The following is a 14769-nucleotide window of genomic DNA, read 5'->3' on the forward strand; positions in this document are numbered from 1 at the left end:
ACACGCAGCCCATTATCCAGGTCATTAAAATACAAAAAACTAATGGGCACACATCAAGGACCTCACCCACACAGGATGTTACGAAAAGCTGACTAATCTGCAAACATTAACTCCATCAACCAATCAAGATGTAACAACACAGGCAACCAACCCGCTCACAGAGCCAGCACCCCACACCTCCCCACCAGTATTTATAGAGAGACGGCAGCTCTGATCACGCTTTCCTCGCACAAGCACGAGGCCAAAGACACCAGCCTGAAGATGACGAGTGGGACCTCGTCGAAACGTTGCCAAGATACTCTCAATCAGGGTGGATTTGATTTAAATAGAGTTGATTTAAATCACAATTTAAAATCATGATTTAAATCACTAGTAAAAAGGCTTGATTTAAATCAACTCGATTTAAATCATAATTTTTAAAGAGCAACTGTCATCTCTGCTACTCCTTTGACCCACTGTTGACTCACCGATAGTCCCAGTGTTGCAGAATATACAGCCTCCTGCTACATAACTAAGCTCCATTTCATGCTGAATAAACTAAATTATTTCTGTATCTTAAATAGAAAACCATCTTACGATAGATTTTTACCCCAAAAGTTTTTTATTAAAATAAATTTGATAAAAATAAAAAAAAAATCCGATTTAAATCAAAAAAATCATTGATTTTTATCTACCCCGCTCTCAATCTTACACGGGAAAAGACCCGAATACACCAAAACTTGCATACCTCTACCCGTGAAAATCAACAAAAACATATATTTATTTTATTTATTTATTAAATTTATTTATATATATAAAGGACACACACTCACACAAGCACAAACACATGTTCCACTCAGGATGAAACTGCTTCTGGCCATCCCTGCTCCCTCTAAGAGTCCTAATTCCTGTCTTTGCTACATCACTTTTTTGGGGCTCTGGGCATCTTCCAGTGTCCCAGTTAAGTCCCAATGACCCTGCAAGACCACCAGGGGGCAGTAGGACGCCTTAGCCAGGCTCCCAAATAACTCTGCTTGGAGGCTACGGAAGGAATGGGGAACTTAACTCGCCCACCGTTTTACAAGCATTGATGCCCCCCAAGGGAATTCATTGCTTGTTTGTCTGTCACCACCGAGAGACGCTTCCGCCAGGCGCTGCCCGAGCTGAGCTGCAGCTCACCGGCTGCTGGTTTTGCAAGGGGGCACTTTCAGTATCGCTCAGAAGCGCCTTCCTGCCTCTCGTAGTGATGCGAGAAGAGACAGGAAACGGAGAGCGAGCTTCAGCTGCCTTCGGCCCGTGACCGCACCGGGTGGGGCCAGGCCGCCAATTCAGGAGGGTGGGTGAGTGGGTGGGGCTTTTAAGCTGGCACATTATCTAGCTCGACTTTTTTTTCTACCGAGGGGGTGATAGGATAGCAGCGTCCTTTATATATATATATAAATAAATATATATATATACCCTGTTTCCCCCAAAATAAGACATCCCCTGATAATAAGCCCAATTGGGCTTTTGAGTGCATGGCAATAAGGCCAAGCACTTATTTCAGGGTTCAAAAAAATATAAGACAGGGTCTTATTTTCAGGGAAACACAGTGTACATATATATATGTACATATATAGAAATAAAGGGAGACTAGTACAGATCTATTTCAAGCTATTTAGCTCTCATCAGCTAGCCATACCCTTACTCGGATTCGAACTTGGGCTGCCTCCATATTAGACAGTTGTATTAACTATATGCTCCCTCCCATATTGGGGTAGACCAGGTGCTTCGATAGAAAAACACACACACACACACACACACACACACACACACATTTATATTTATATTTATATTTATATTTATATTTATATTTATATTTATATTTATATTTATATTTATATTTATATTTGTGTGTGTGTGTTTATATATAATATAGTTAGTTTACTTTACTGTCATTGCACATCGTACAATGAAATCTTCTGGCAGAAGATACAGAACAATTAAAACCTGGACCACACATTTTCTGAATAGTTTTTATCCCAGAGTTATAATTGCACTTAACAATGAACAATGAAGGACCACCATCAGTGAGCTGTTGGACAGCATTGCTTGGTCTGTTATGTGGATGTTTGGGTGGTTTAGGGGTGGGGAATCTGTGGTGGGTGGGAGTGTGTTTGGGGATTGTTATGTGTGTTGGACCTGGTCTTTGGGTGTTAAGTGAATTTCATTGTATGGGTATACTGTGTATACACGTACAATGACAATGAAGTTATTATTACTTCGAAATTAAATGCCATCTTCAGTATACATTATAACCATAAAAATACAAACACACATCCTTCACATTCTATATCATTGAAATTGAAAACCCAATATTGCATTAATATTGCAATATACCGTAGAATTCAATATGGTTACTGCTCTGGGATAGAAGCTGTTTTTCAGCCTATTTGTCCTTGTTTTTATTGTCCTGTACCGGCTGCCAGATGGTAATAGTTCAAAAAAAAAAAAGGGGGGGGGGGTGAAATCCAGGATGAGATGGATCTTTGAGGATGTTTTGAACTTTCTTAAGACAGCGGGGGCTATAAAGCTCTTCCTAAGAGGGGAATGACGTTGACCCTCTGGAGCACTGTCCTATCTGTCACTGTGCAATTGGGAAACCATACCCAGGTGCAGTAAGTTAAGATAGTTTAATTTAACTAATTTAACTATAACTTATAGTTAGTTATATGTTATAAGTTATAAATTATAGGTTATAAATTCTTATCTAACTATAAGATAACATAAGTTAAAAAACTAACTAACTAATTATCTAGCGATCTTTTTTCCAACCAAGGGGTGATAGGATAGCAGCGTTCCAACATTTGAGAGGCTGCCCCAAAGAAGAGGGAGTCAACCTGTTCTCCAAAGCACCTGAGGGCAGGACAAGAAGCAACGGATGGAAACTCATCAAAGAGAGAAGCAACTTAGAACTAAGGAGAAATTTCCTGACAGTGAGAACAATTAATCAGTGGAACAGCTTGCCTCCAGAAGTTGTGAATGCTCCAACACTGGAAGTTTTTAAGGAGATGTTGGATAACCATTTGTCTGAAGTGGTGTAGGGTTTCCTGCTTGATCAGGGGGTTGGACTAGAAGACCTCCAAGGTCCCGTCCAACTCTGTTATTCTGAGAGACTCAGGTGGTGGTCCCTCACCCCGGTTCTCCCTGCCAACCATGGCTCAGCCTCACCTCCACGAGTTGTATGAGGTTTTCGAAGTGGATCTCTTCGTCGATGCTCAGCTTGCTGGAGGAGTAAATGATGCGGTAATGTTCCACCTTGCCTTCGCAGCTGACGCAGAGGGTGTAGTCGCCCGGGTAGTTGGTGCTCTCGCGTACGAGGAAGAGGCCCGTCTCCGGAGGGTAGAGCAGCCGCTCCGCTTGTTCCCGTGTGATCTTCCCGTGAAACCAGCTGAAGGGGGGGGAGGGGGAAAGGAGACCAAGAGGGCAGTCAGAACGTCCCGACCCCCACGAGGACTAGAAACTTATTTCTTCACAGAGGTTCCACCACGCGCTTGCCCCCTCCTTGGCAGAAACTGGCAAAACGGGACCAGTGTTTTCTATCTATATCGGGGGGGAGCGAAAACGAGTCAAAATAAAAGCAAAAGCCGCTGTGTTGGCTTACACGGTTGGCCATTTAATTTATATTTGATTTCTAATTTCCAACTGATCTCTCGGATTTGGCCGAGACGGGCTATAAAATGGCGGGTGAGAGGTCGACTTACGGCATGAGGCTCAGCTTGATTCCAGATTTCACCCCTTCGCGCTTCTGAACGTAGTTGGCCGGGATGATCCCCTCGCGGCCTACTTTGTTTTTGGCTTTGTACCAGTTGGGGTCCTGGAAGAGGGAAACCATGGTTAGCAAGAACCCCAGACTCCCAGGAAGGTTTTTTTGGGTCCTCAAGAAAGCCAGAGACCTTCAACCTCCCTCCATCTAACGTCCCATTTCTCCGCGGCCACAACGGTGCTCCCTTCTCATCCCTTGAGAGAAAGGAAATATTGTGGGCGGCCCGCCTGGCGGGACCCAGAGAAGAGCCTCCTCCGTGGTGGCTCCCTTCCTTTGGAACATCAGCCCCGTGGAGATTAGACTGGCCCCCATTTTTGATTCTCCTTCGCAAGGCCCTGAAGACCTGGTTCTGCCAATGGGCCTGGGGAACCCAGAGTGGGATGGAGCCCATCAAGTGGCTTCTTTAATTGGGTATTGAGGTTGGGAGGGGTAACTGTTTTTTCATTCTTTTATATAGGATTTTTTTATTGTTTGTAAGCCACCCCGTATCAAAGAGAGTGAGTGGGCAGAGAAGAAAGAAAGAAAGAAAGAAAGAAAGAAAGAAAGAAAGAAAGAAAGAAAGAGGGAGGAAGAGAGAGAGAGAGAAAGAGAAAGAGAGAAAGAGGAAAGAGAGAGAGAAAAAGAAAGAAAGAAAAAAGAAAGAAAAAAAGAGAAAAAAAGAAAGGCAAAGGGACGAAGGAGGGAGAGAGGGAGGGAGGGAGGAAGGAAGAAAGGAGAGAGAAAGAAAGAGAGAAAGAGAAAGAGAAAGAAAGAGGAAGAAGAGAGAGAGAGAGAGAGAGAGAGAGAGAGAGAGAGAAAGAAAGAAAGAAAGAAAGAAAGAAAGAAAGAAAGAAAGAAAGAAAGAAAGAAAGGAAGGAGGCAAAGGGACAAAGGAGGAAGGAAGGAAGGAAGGAAGGAGGAAGGAAGGAAGGAAGGAAGGAAGGAAGGAAGGAAGGAAGGAAGGAAGGGTGGTGATGAGATGATGATCTTTGTCCAGCAAGGAAGGAGGCCAAAGGCCAAATCAAAGCAGAACCCCAGCATGGTTGCTTTCAATGTGCCATTTTATCATATCCTCCCTGCCTCCCTGTTAAACAAGTCTCTTAGTGGTCCCTGAGGTCCGAAAGGTTGGGGACCTCTGTTCTAGAAGGTGTATCCTCTGGCCCAACCCATCCCTCTACAAGACATTTTGGGGTATACACCCTTCTTCCCAGCTTTATCTCTGAGAGAGTCCTCCATGCAACGTGTGTGACAACCACGATGCAATTTCTCAAGAGGCAAAAACTGGAGTTAGGATTATCACCTGGAACATCTCGAGATGTTAATTTCCCAGCTGCGCCAGACTCCCGAATCCCCATCCAGGAAGATTTGCAAGGCAGCGAAAGGTTTAAGAGCATTCTCTTCCTCCAGGATGAACTCAATAATATGACTCATTAAAAGCTTATCATACATTAGTACGGGGCGAAATCTGATTTGGTATGCATCTGGCCAGCTTGTCTTTCCTTGATATCTCCTGTCGCCATCGCGCTTTAATTGTAAATGCATGAAGAGCAACGCGGCGAAGAGGAAACTGGCTGGGAAGCTGCGACAGGAGGAGGGTGACGCAAGCATTTTAATTAAATGTATAGAGATATAGATATAGATTCTCAAAGGGTTGTCGTCGAACAATAGAGCTAGCCCGTCTTCCGAATTCGAGAAGCTCCATCGTGGAAGGTGGACAAGAAAAGAATGGACATCCATTGGATTACACAGATTAACAGAGTTGGAAGGGACCTTGGAGGTCATCTAGTCCAACCCCCCGCCCAAGCAGGAGACCCTACCCCATTTCTGACAGATGACTGTCCAGTCTCTTCTTGAAAGCCTCCAGGGATGAAGCTCCCACAATTTCTGAAGGCTAGAAGGATATGAGGATCTGAACCCTGGGCAGAGAGTTGGACCAGACTTCCTATGATTTCAAAGCTTAAGATTTTAAGCACCAAGATAGAAGGACTTGTGAGTTTTAAGTCCTGACTTGGTCGTGAACGCTGGCTGGGTGACTCTGGGCCAATCTCCAGCCCTCGGGCCGATCCAACCCTTAGAGTGGTTGTTGTGGGGAAAATAGGAGGAGGACGGAGGACGGCACCCGTTCCCTCTTCTGTTTGCCACTTTGAGTTATTGCAAAAATAATAAAGGCAAGAGATGATAGAAAGATGATAGAAAGATATCTATGGAGATTCTCAGGCGTCCAGGTCACAGTTGTCGCAAAGGTGATGTTTTCAAGAGGCAGCTGGACTTTCCGGTTTTTCTTCAAAGACGTTTCGCTTCTCATCATCTGCAAGGAGTATAAATCCGTCCCTTCCCCACCATCCAGTCAGAGCTGAAGAAGCTTCTTGGATGAGAAGCGAAACGTCTTCAAAAGAGAAGAAAAAAAAACCAGGAAGTCCAGTTGCTTCTTGATAAAAGCACCTTTGGGATAATAGAAAGAGAGGGAGATGCTGGATGGATGGATGGATAGATGGATGGATGGGAGAGAGAGGGGGGAGGGGGAGAGGGGGAGAGAGAGAGGATGAGAGAGAAGATAGAGAGAGAAAGGTGATAAGAGAGAAGATAGATGAGAGAGAGGGAAGAGAGAGAGAAAGAGAAAGGAGAGTGATAAGAGAGAGAGAGAGAAGATGGATGAGAGAGAGAGGGAGAGAAGATAAATGAGAGAGGGAAGAGAGAGAGAGAGAAAGAGAAAGGAGAGAGATGAGAGAGAGAGAGAGGGAGGGAGCGGAAGAGGGAGAGAGAGAGAGAGAAGATAGATGAGAGAAGATAGAGAGAGAAGATAAATGAGAGAGAGGGAAGAGAGAGAGAGAAAGAGAAAGGAGAGAGATGAGAGAGAGAGAGGGAGGGAGGGGAAGAGGGAGAGAGAGAGAGAAGATAGATGAGAGAGAGGGAAGAGAGAGAGAGAAAGAGAAAGGAGAGTGATAAGAGAGGGAAGAGAGAGAAGATAGATGAGAGAGGGAAGAGAGAGAGAAAGGAGTGATGAGAGAGAGAGATGAGAGGGAGGGAGGGAGGGGAAGAGAGAGAGAGAAGATAGATGAGAGAAGATACAGAGAGAAGACAGATGAGAGAGAGGGAAGAGAGAAAGAGAAAGGAGAGATAAAAGAGGGAAGAGAGAGAGAGATGAGAGAGGGAAGATAGAAAGGAGAGTGATAAGAGAGGGAGAGAGAGAGAGAAGAGAGATGAGGGAGAGAAGATAGATGAAAGAGAGTCGTGAGAGAGAGAGAGAGAGATGAGAGAGAAGAGAGAGAGACAAACAGACCAGACTTTGTCATTGTAAATTGGCGCAAACTGCCCCTTTTTAGCAAAACCAGGATGACATCATGAAGCTACACACCCCATGACCTTATCACACAACAGACACAGTGATGTCTTTGGCCAATGACATCCTAAGCCACCTGTGGCCCTTTGGGGGCAGGTACCCGACACATCTCATCGTGGCACCCCCCCCCCCCCAGTGCAAACCCCAAGACCTCATGAGCCACGTTCGGCATCACGAAGGCAGCGAGCAGGCACCGGTTTGGGCCTTCGCGGTTCCCTTGTTGCACCCTCGATATCCGTCTGTCCGTCACCGTGGCTGGCGGCAGACGCCTGTGGGCACACGGCTGGGCCCAGCGCCGGAGAGAGGACGGTTACCTTGGTGACCGAGATGATGGTGAGAACGTCTCCTTTGCTGAAGGGGAGATCTTGATCAGCTGTGCCGTGAAAATTATATTTGGCGATACATTCTGTGCCGGAAGCCCAAACAGCCTTTCAGAAAAAGAACAAGGACATTGTTAAACATTTGGATCCAACGTCAAGAGAAAGCGTTAAAAACAAAACAAAACCCCTGAGCAGTTTCTACTGGGGATTTCCATAGAAAACTATACTAAGGAAATATATTATTTAATATTACATATACTGACAGCAGCCCGCATAGTCTATGCGCAAAATTGGAAGAAGGAAACCTTACCATCAGAAGAAGATTTAATTAGGAAAATCTTAGAGAGTGCGCAGAGACGGACAAATTAACAGAAGAACTCAAGTTAGTTTAGTTTATTATTAAATTTCTATACCGCCCTTCTCCCGAAGGACTCAGGGCGGTGTACAGCCATATTAAAACAAGCATATACCCGAAAAATTAAAAACAATTTAAAATCAATATATATATATAAAATTTGGCCCTTATGTTAAAAAACTACAAACACCCGATTTAAAATTCATTTGCTCTTTCAAGGAGAAAGAGGATACACAATATTACAAAGTGTGGTGTAGGTGGTTGGAGAATAGGAAAAATGAGAAAGAGGAATAAAGGAGAGAGGGGAGAAAAAAAAATGTTGAAGGTCAAAGTACAATCTAGACGAAAGGAAGAATGATGGACAATAAATTGTTGAATAAGATCAAAGTTAAAATAGGTGTGAATAGATGTAAATAGTAAGAAAGGATCACTTCGAAGTAGCTGTAGGGAAAAGTGATATGTATATAAATGTTGTGTGTTTGTGTCTTGTTTTTAATGTTTTCAAAATAAAAAACTTTTTTAAAAAATTTTTAAAACGAAGCTCTTTCTAGCCAGGAAGTCCTCAACTTACGATCGTTGGCTTAGCAACCGTTCGAATTCACGACGGATCTCTCCAGGATTCGGACTTAGGATCCAGATTTGAAGTTCTGACAGTCACCTGTTTCCACCCCAACCCCTCTCTTGTGATCACGTGATCGTTTTTGGGGTGCTTCACAACCTGGCCGCATTTAGGGATTTTTGAGTATCCGTCTGTCACGTGACCACAATTTGAGACTTATTTTCTGCATTGACTTGCTGTGGGGTTGTTTTTTTGGCAAAACCATCCATTTGGTATTAGGGGTTCACTTAATGACCGGCTGACAAAAGAAGTCATCGAAACGAGCGTGGCCGTAGGGCGACCTGCTTAATGACTGCCACGATTTACGACTGTAATTTGGGGCTTAATTACGGCTGTAAGTCGAGGATGACCTGGGTAGCAGTATTTTCTCAAGCTCGGTAATTGGAAGACGGGCGGACTTCCAAACTCCCAGAATTCCTCAGTCAGCCATGCTCGCCTGGGGGATTCTGGGAATTGAAGTCCACCCGTCTTCAAACCGTCGCCAAACTTGAGACGGATTGCTAGTTGGTACTTGATTACCTATATTTTTAAACCGGGGGACTCCAACCTGTCTGGCAAGGAAGTCATGTGATCTTTCACTGAGCTATAGTTCCTTCCCTTTTTTTTTCCCCCTTTGTTAAAATAGCACATCTTCCGTATCAAATTTTTTTTAAAAAAGAACAACAGCCCCAGCAATGTAAAAACTGCTTTGGAGATACAAACACACAGGCATCAAAATGAGCTACAAAAATCAGAAAGCATTTATCTGAGGGCTGAATGCCATAATAATAATAATAATAATAATAATAATAATAATAATAATAATAATAATAATAATAATAATAATAATAATAATAATAATAATTTTATTTCTATACCGCCCTTCTCCCGAAGGACTCAGGGCGGTGTACAGCCTATTTAAAAACAGAATAGACATCAATTTAAAATAATTTAAAAGTATTAAATAAATTTGGCTTAATTTAAAACCCCAAGAGTTTAAAACATCCAATATAAAAACACCCCACTAGAAAACCCAGCACCAAAATTTGGGGGAGGGGGAAAATAGAGGAAATCCTCGACTTACGACCGCAATGGAGCCCCAAATGTATGCCGCTAAGCGAGACATTTGCTAAGGGAGTTTTGCTCCGCTTTACGACCGTTTCTGGCCACCGTGGTTAAGCGAGGCGCTGCGGTTGCTAAGTTAGCCACGTGGTTGTTAAGTGAATCTGGCTTCCCCGTTGGCTTTGCTCGTCAGAAAGGTCGTAAAAGGAGATCACATGACCCCAGGACACTACGACCATCATAAATGTGAAACAGTCACCCAAGCATGCAAAGTTTGTTTGATCACGTGACATGGGGATGCTGCCACAGTCGTCAGGGTGAGAAACGGTCATAAGTCGCTTTTTTTCCAATGCCGTTGTAACTTCAAACGGTCAATAAATGAACCGTCACTAAACGGGTAAGTCAAGGGCTACCTGTATACTAACCGCGTTTCAACCAATCATTAGGAAGGATCCCAGAGAATCAGAGACATCAGATGACTGGGAATTTAAAAAAAAAAAATGTCCAGGAAAAATCTTTTCTCCCCCTCTCACACACCCAAAATTGTGTGAATGTGTGAAACTGAAATCAAAAGAAAATATAGAGGGGGTTTTTTTTTCCTCTTTGTCTTGTTCCTTACCTGCATTCCTGACATTTTCTCGGGCGCTTCCGGGGACTGATTCTCATAAGGAGGACACGTCACTTGGTACCATGAGACCTAAAATGAGAAAAATCTTTTCAAGATCAGGTTTTGCAGAAACAGGCACCTACCATCACCTGTGGTGGACATGCCCAAAAGCAAAAAAAAAAAAAAAAAAAAAAAAAAGGGGGGGGGGCAAAAATGGTTTTTCTAAGTGGTTAGAAAAAAATGTTAAGACAGCATATTTATTTATTTATTATTCAAATTTCTATACCGCCCTTCTCCTTTCGGACTCAGGGCGGTGAACAGCCAAGATAAAAACATCTATACAAACATCACAGTTAAAAAATAAAGTTAAAATAATTTATAAATTTGGCCCATAATTTAAATAATATAATATAGATAATAATATAATATAGATTTAATATAGATTTTAAGCCAGAACTATTTTGGTTGGGCATTAATACCAGAAAAATACGATAAAGGAAATATATATTTGATATTGCATGTTTTAACAGCGGCAAGAATTGTATTTGCACAACATTGGAAAAGCGAGAAAACACCTACGGAAGAAGAGATAATTAAAAAAAAAATTAGTCTGTGCAGAAATGAAGATAAAAGAAAAAGAAGACACAGAAAATTTTCGAACTTGGGACTGATTTTATCAATGGTTTGACAACAGGGGTAGAAATTAGGAATTTAAGAAGTATTACTATGTAAACGAATGAACTCAGACAGTATGCTGTTCACTAAGTACATATTGAATGTAAAGAGAAAACCAACTATATATATAAAACCAACCTTTTTTTTCTTTCCTTCCCAACTTCCCTCCTTCCTTCCTTTCCTTCCTCTTTCTTTATTTCCCTTCATTCCCTCCCTTTCTTTCCCTCCTCCCTTTTCTTTTTTCTTTCTTTCTTTCTTTCCTCCCTTCCTTCCTTTCCCTCCCTTTCTTTCCTTCCTTTTTTCTCTTTCCTTCCCACCTTCCCTCCTTCTTTTCCCCTCCCTCCCTCCTTCCTTTCCTTTTTTCCTTTCCCTCCCTCCCTCCCTTTTGTCTTTCCTTCCTTCCTTCCTTCCTTCCTTCCTTCCTTCCTTCCTTCCTTCCTTCCTTCTTTCCCTCCTCCCTCCCTCCCTCCTTCTCTTTCTTAAGAACTGTTTCCAAGCATCCTTCAACAATGTGTTTTAACTTGAAAGCATCCAGAATGACGGATGGATGGCGGGTCCATTAGTGTGCCATTGATGGGCGGAGGAGGGGGGTGGGGAATCGGGGGGGGGGGTCAAAAAACAAAGGAGAGCGATTGCTATTGAATTAACCTGCCACAGTATGGATGTTCTGCCAGGATTGCTCTTAAGCCTCTCCTTGCAATACACATACATACATACATACATACATACATACATACATACATACATACGCAAAATATTTCTCTTTGCAAACATTTTTCACCGCTTCAAGGGCTGAAAACCCATTTTTTGGTCCACGGCTTCTCTTTCGCCACGTGGCAAAGGGGCAGGAGGACAGTCTCAAGTAGTCCTCGGCCTACGACCACCATGGAGCCCAACGTTTTTGTTGCTAAGCGAGCCATTGGATAACCTAGCCGGCTACAGTTGCCTAAGGGAATGACGGCAGCGGTTTTAAGTTAGTAACAAGGATGTTAAGTGAATCTTGGCTTCTCCCCATGGACATTGCTGGCCAGAAGGTCGCAAAAGAGGATCACGGGGATCCTGGGACCAGTGGCCAAGCGTCTGAATTCCGATCACGTGGCCACGGGGATGCTGCAACGGTCATAAGTGTGAAAAAAGGTCGTAAGTCGCGTTTTTCAGCGCTGTTGTACTTGGGACGGTAGTATACGAATTGCTGTTAAGTCAAGGAGTAGCTCCATGCAGACGATCAGGACTAAATCAATGGAAACTCGTTCTCCTAAATCAAACTTAACATGGAGACTCTACGCTCTTCCTCAAGAGAGACATCCATCGTGGGCACAGCAGGCCCCATGCCAGTTGGGCGCAGCGGTTAAGGTGCTTTCCTAAGGCGCCGTTAAATGAATCCTGCTTCTCCCATTGACTTCAATTGCTGGGAAGTTCACCAATGGCGATGGCCTGCGGGCTGAGGAATTCTGGGAGTTGGAAGTCCACCCAGTTGCCCAGGCTGGGAACCAGAGCAATGGCAAAGCTGGAACCGGCATCAGCCACGCTTGCCGCCTTGCCCCCCTCCCTCCCTCCTGTGCTCAACCCTTGGCTGCCCCAACGGCAGCACCAGGAAGTGGGCTGGCCTCCCCGCTTTCCCCACAGCTCCCCGGAGACCCAACTTTTGCCCTGCCGGAGCTAAGTTTAGCAACTCCTAATTCCAATCTCACAGCGAAGCCCCAGCAGCTGCTATTCATAAGACCAGAGAGTTGGAGGCTTTGACTTTGATGGGCTCACGACAGAAAGCTTGGCTGGGTTGAACACAGAAGCAGGTTGGCAGAGAGACCTGGGATAAGCCCACAAGCCCTTGCTATTGGGTAGCAATGTGGGGCAAAGCATCCATCCATCCATCCATCCATCATCTATATCTCCCTTCCACCCCATCCATCCATCTATATCTCCCTCCCTTCCCATCCATCCATCCATCCATCCATCCATCCCTCCCTCCCTCCCTCCATCCATCCATCATCTAAATCTCCCTCCATTCATCCCTCCATCCATCATCTTTATCTCCCTTCCTCCCCATCCATCTATCCATCCATCCATCATCTATATCTCCCTTCCTCCCCATCCATCCATCCGTCCATCATCTATATCTCCCTTCCTCCCCATCCATTCATCTATCCATCCATCATCTATATCTCTCTTCCTCCCCATCCATCCGTCTATCCATCCATCGATCATCTATATCTCCCTTCCTCCCTATCCATCCATCTATCCATCCATCATCTATATCTCCCTTCCTCCCTATCCATCCATCCATCCATCCATCCATCCATCCATCCGTCTATATCTCCCTTCCTCCCTATCCATCCATCCACCATCTATATATCTATATCTCCCTCCCTTCCTCATCCATCCATCCATCATCTATATCTCCCTCCCTTCCTCATCCATCCATCATCTATATCTCCCTTCCTCCCCATCCATCCATCTATCCATCCATCCATCCATCCATCCATCCATCCATCCATCCATCATCTATATCTCCCTTCCTCCCCATCCATCCATCCATCCATCCATCCATCCATCCATCCATCATCTATATCTCCCTTCCTCCCCATCCATCCATCCACCATCTATATATCTATATCTCCCTCCCTTCCTCATCCATCCATCCCATCCCATCCCACCGCTGGATTCTGAGGCTACACCTGGCCAACTTCCCAAGAGATTATCCTGGGTCCATCCAGGTTTTTAAAACCTGCATTTCTCTCGGTAGTCCTCAACTTACAACAAGAATTGACCCCGGACTTCTGGTTGTTAAGTTCTGTTGGTCGTTAAGCAAGTCGTCAAGGGATGACTTCCTGCCTGGTTTTGTGCCTTTTAGTTTGCAACGATCGTTAAGCCAACATGGCAGTTGGTAAGCAAACCCCACGAGGGGTTCAACCGGATTGTAAATAACTCCGAGGAGGTCTGTCGTAGCTTTGGTCAAGGACAACCTGTATTGAAGATCTTTGGAAATTTACCCCAAGCAAACAAACAAAAAAAAATTTGCATCTCGCTCCGTAATTACTATTTATGTTTGTGTGTACCTGAGCGTCGGTGTAGGTGTCTAGTTCTCTTTATTTCAGCTTCCTAGGCCCTTTTTTTTAATCCGTCATTTTAATACTTTCACTTTGTTCTTAACTCTGTCTTATCTTCGTTTTTATTGAATTGCATGCCACTTTTGATCTTTGTACTGTACATTCCCGAAGCCACTTAGGTAAGATGAGCAGTGTACAAAATGTGATAAAATAAATATTTTAACTAAGTTGAATGGAAAAAATAAATGCAGAGGCCGGTTGGCTCAGTAGAAGAAGAAGAAGAAAAAAAATGAGATTTTCCTTGAAAAACTGACAACGCCCCTGTAGAAGAATGGAAATTAGCCCCTTCTAATAGAAGAAACAACTTGAGAGGATTCCCCTATTACGGGCGATGTGCAGTTGTTCAACTTGCCTCTTTGTTTTTAATAAGAAGTGTCTATATTTTTCAAAATGATTGTTTTGCATAATCGTTTTTATATTATCATTTTATACTCTGTTTAATAGGGGGCCCCATTTTTTTTTTAAAGCCCTATAGCCGTGATGGTGAACCTATGGCACGTGTGCCACAGTTGGCACGTGGAGCCATATCGGTGGGCACGCGATCTGAGCTCCAGCACACATATGTGCGCCGGCCAGCTAATTTTCGGGCCTTCTGGGCCCACCAGAACTAGGGAAACAGGATGTTTCCTGCCTCCGAAGGGCCTAGTGGGGGAGGGAGGCCCATTTTTCCCTCTCCCCAGGCTCCAGAACCTTTCTAGGAACCTGAGGAGGTTGAAAACAGCCTTCCCCACCCCCTCGGTGGGACCAGAAGTCGGCAAACGGGCCATTTGTGGCCTCCGGAGGGCCAAGGCTGTTTTTGCCCTCCCCAGGCTCCTAGAAAGCCTCTGGAGGCTGGGAAGGGAAAAAACAGGCCTACCAGGCCCACCATGCCAAAAGCGGAGGGAATGCAGGGGGGTTGTGTGCGCATGTGTGGGGGGCGGGGCACATATAATTATGGGTGTA

At 44.3% G+C, this 14769-nt stretch overlaps 1 protein-coding gene across 2 annotated transcripts in view; it reads right to left on the bottom strand.

Annotated features, from left to right (window-relative positions):
- Positions 1–14769, bottom strand: part of CSK (C-terminal Src kinase) — a 44571-nt gene that overhangs the window by 9003 nt on the left and 20799 nt on the right. For both annotated transcript variants that reach the window (XM_060689470.2, XM_034409554.3), the window contains exons 2-5: positions 10058–10135; positions 7418–7531; positions 3723–3835; positions 3190–3409 (exon numbers count right to left, since the gene is read on the bottom strand). In XM_060689470.2, the coding sequence (XP_060545453.2) occupies positions 3190–3409; positions 3723–3835; positions 7418–7531; positions 10058–10072 (462 nt within the window). In that variant the 5' untranslated portion in view covers positions 10073–10135. The remainder of the gene's footprint in view (positions 1–3189; positions 3410–3722; positions 3836–7417; positions 7532–10057; positions 10136–14769) is intronic.

The sequence above is a fragment of the Pantherophis guttatus genome, chromosome 13 (genome assembly GCF_059756535.1).
Source record: "Pantherophis guttatus breed Tessera chromosome 13, ASM5975653v1, whole genome shotgun sequence".
Classification (NCBI taxonomy): domain Eukaryota; kingdom Metazoa; phylum Chordata; class Lepidosauria; order Squamata; family Colubridae; genus Pantherophis; species Pantherophis guttatus.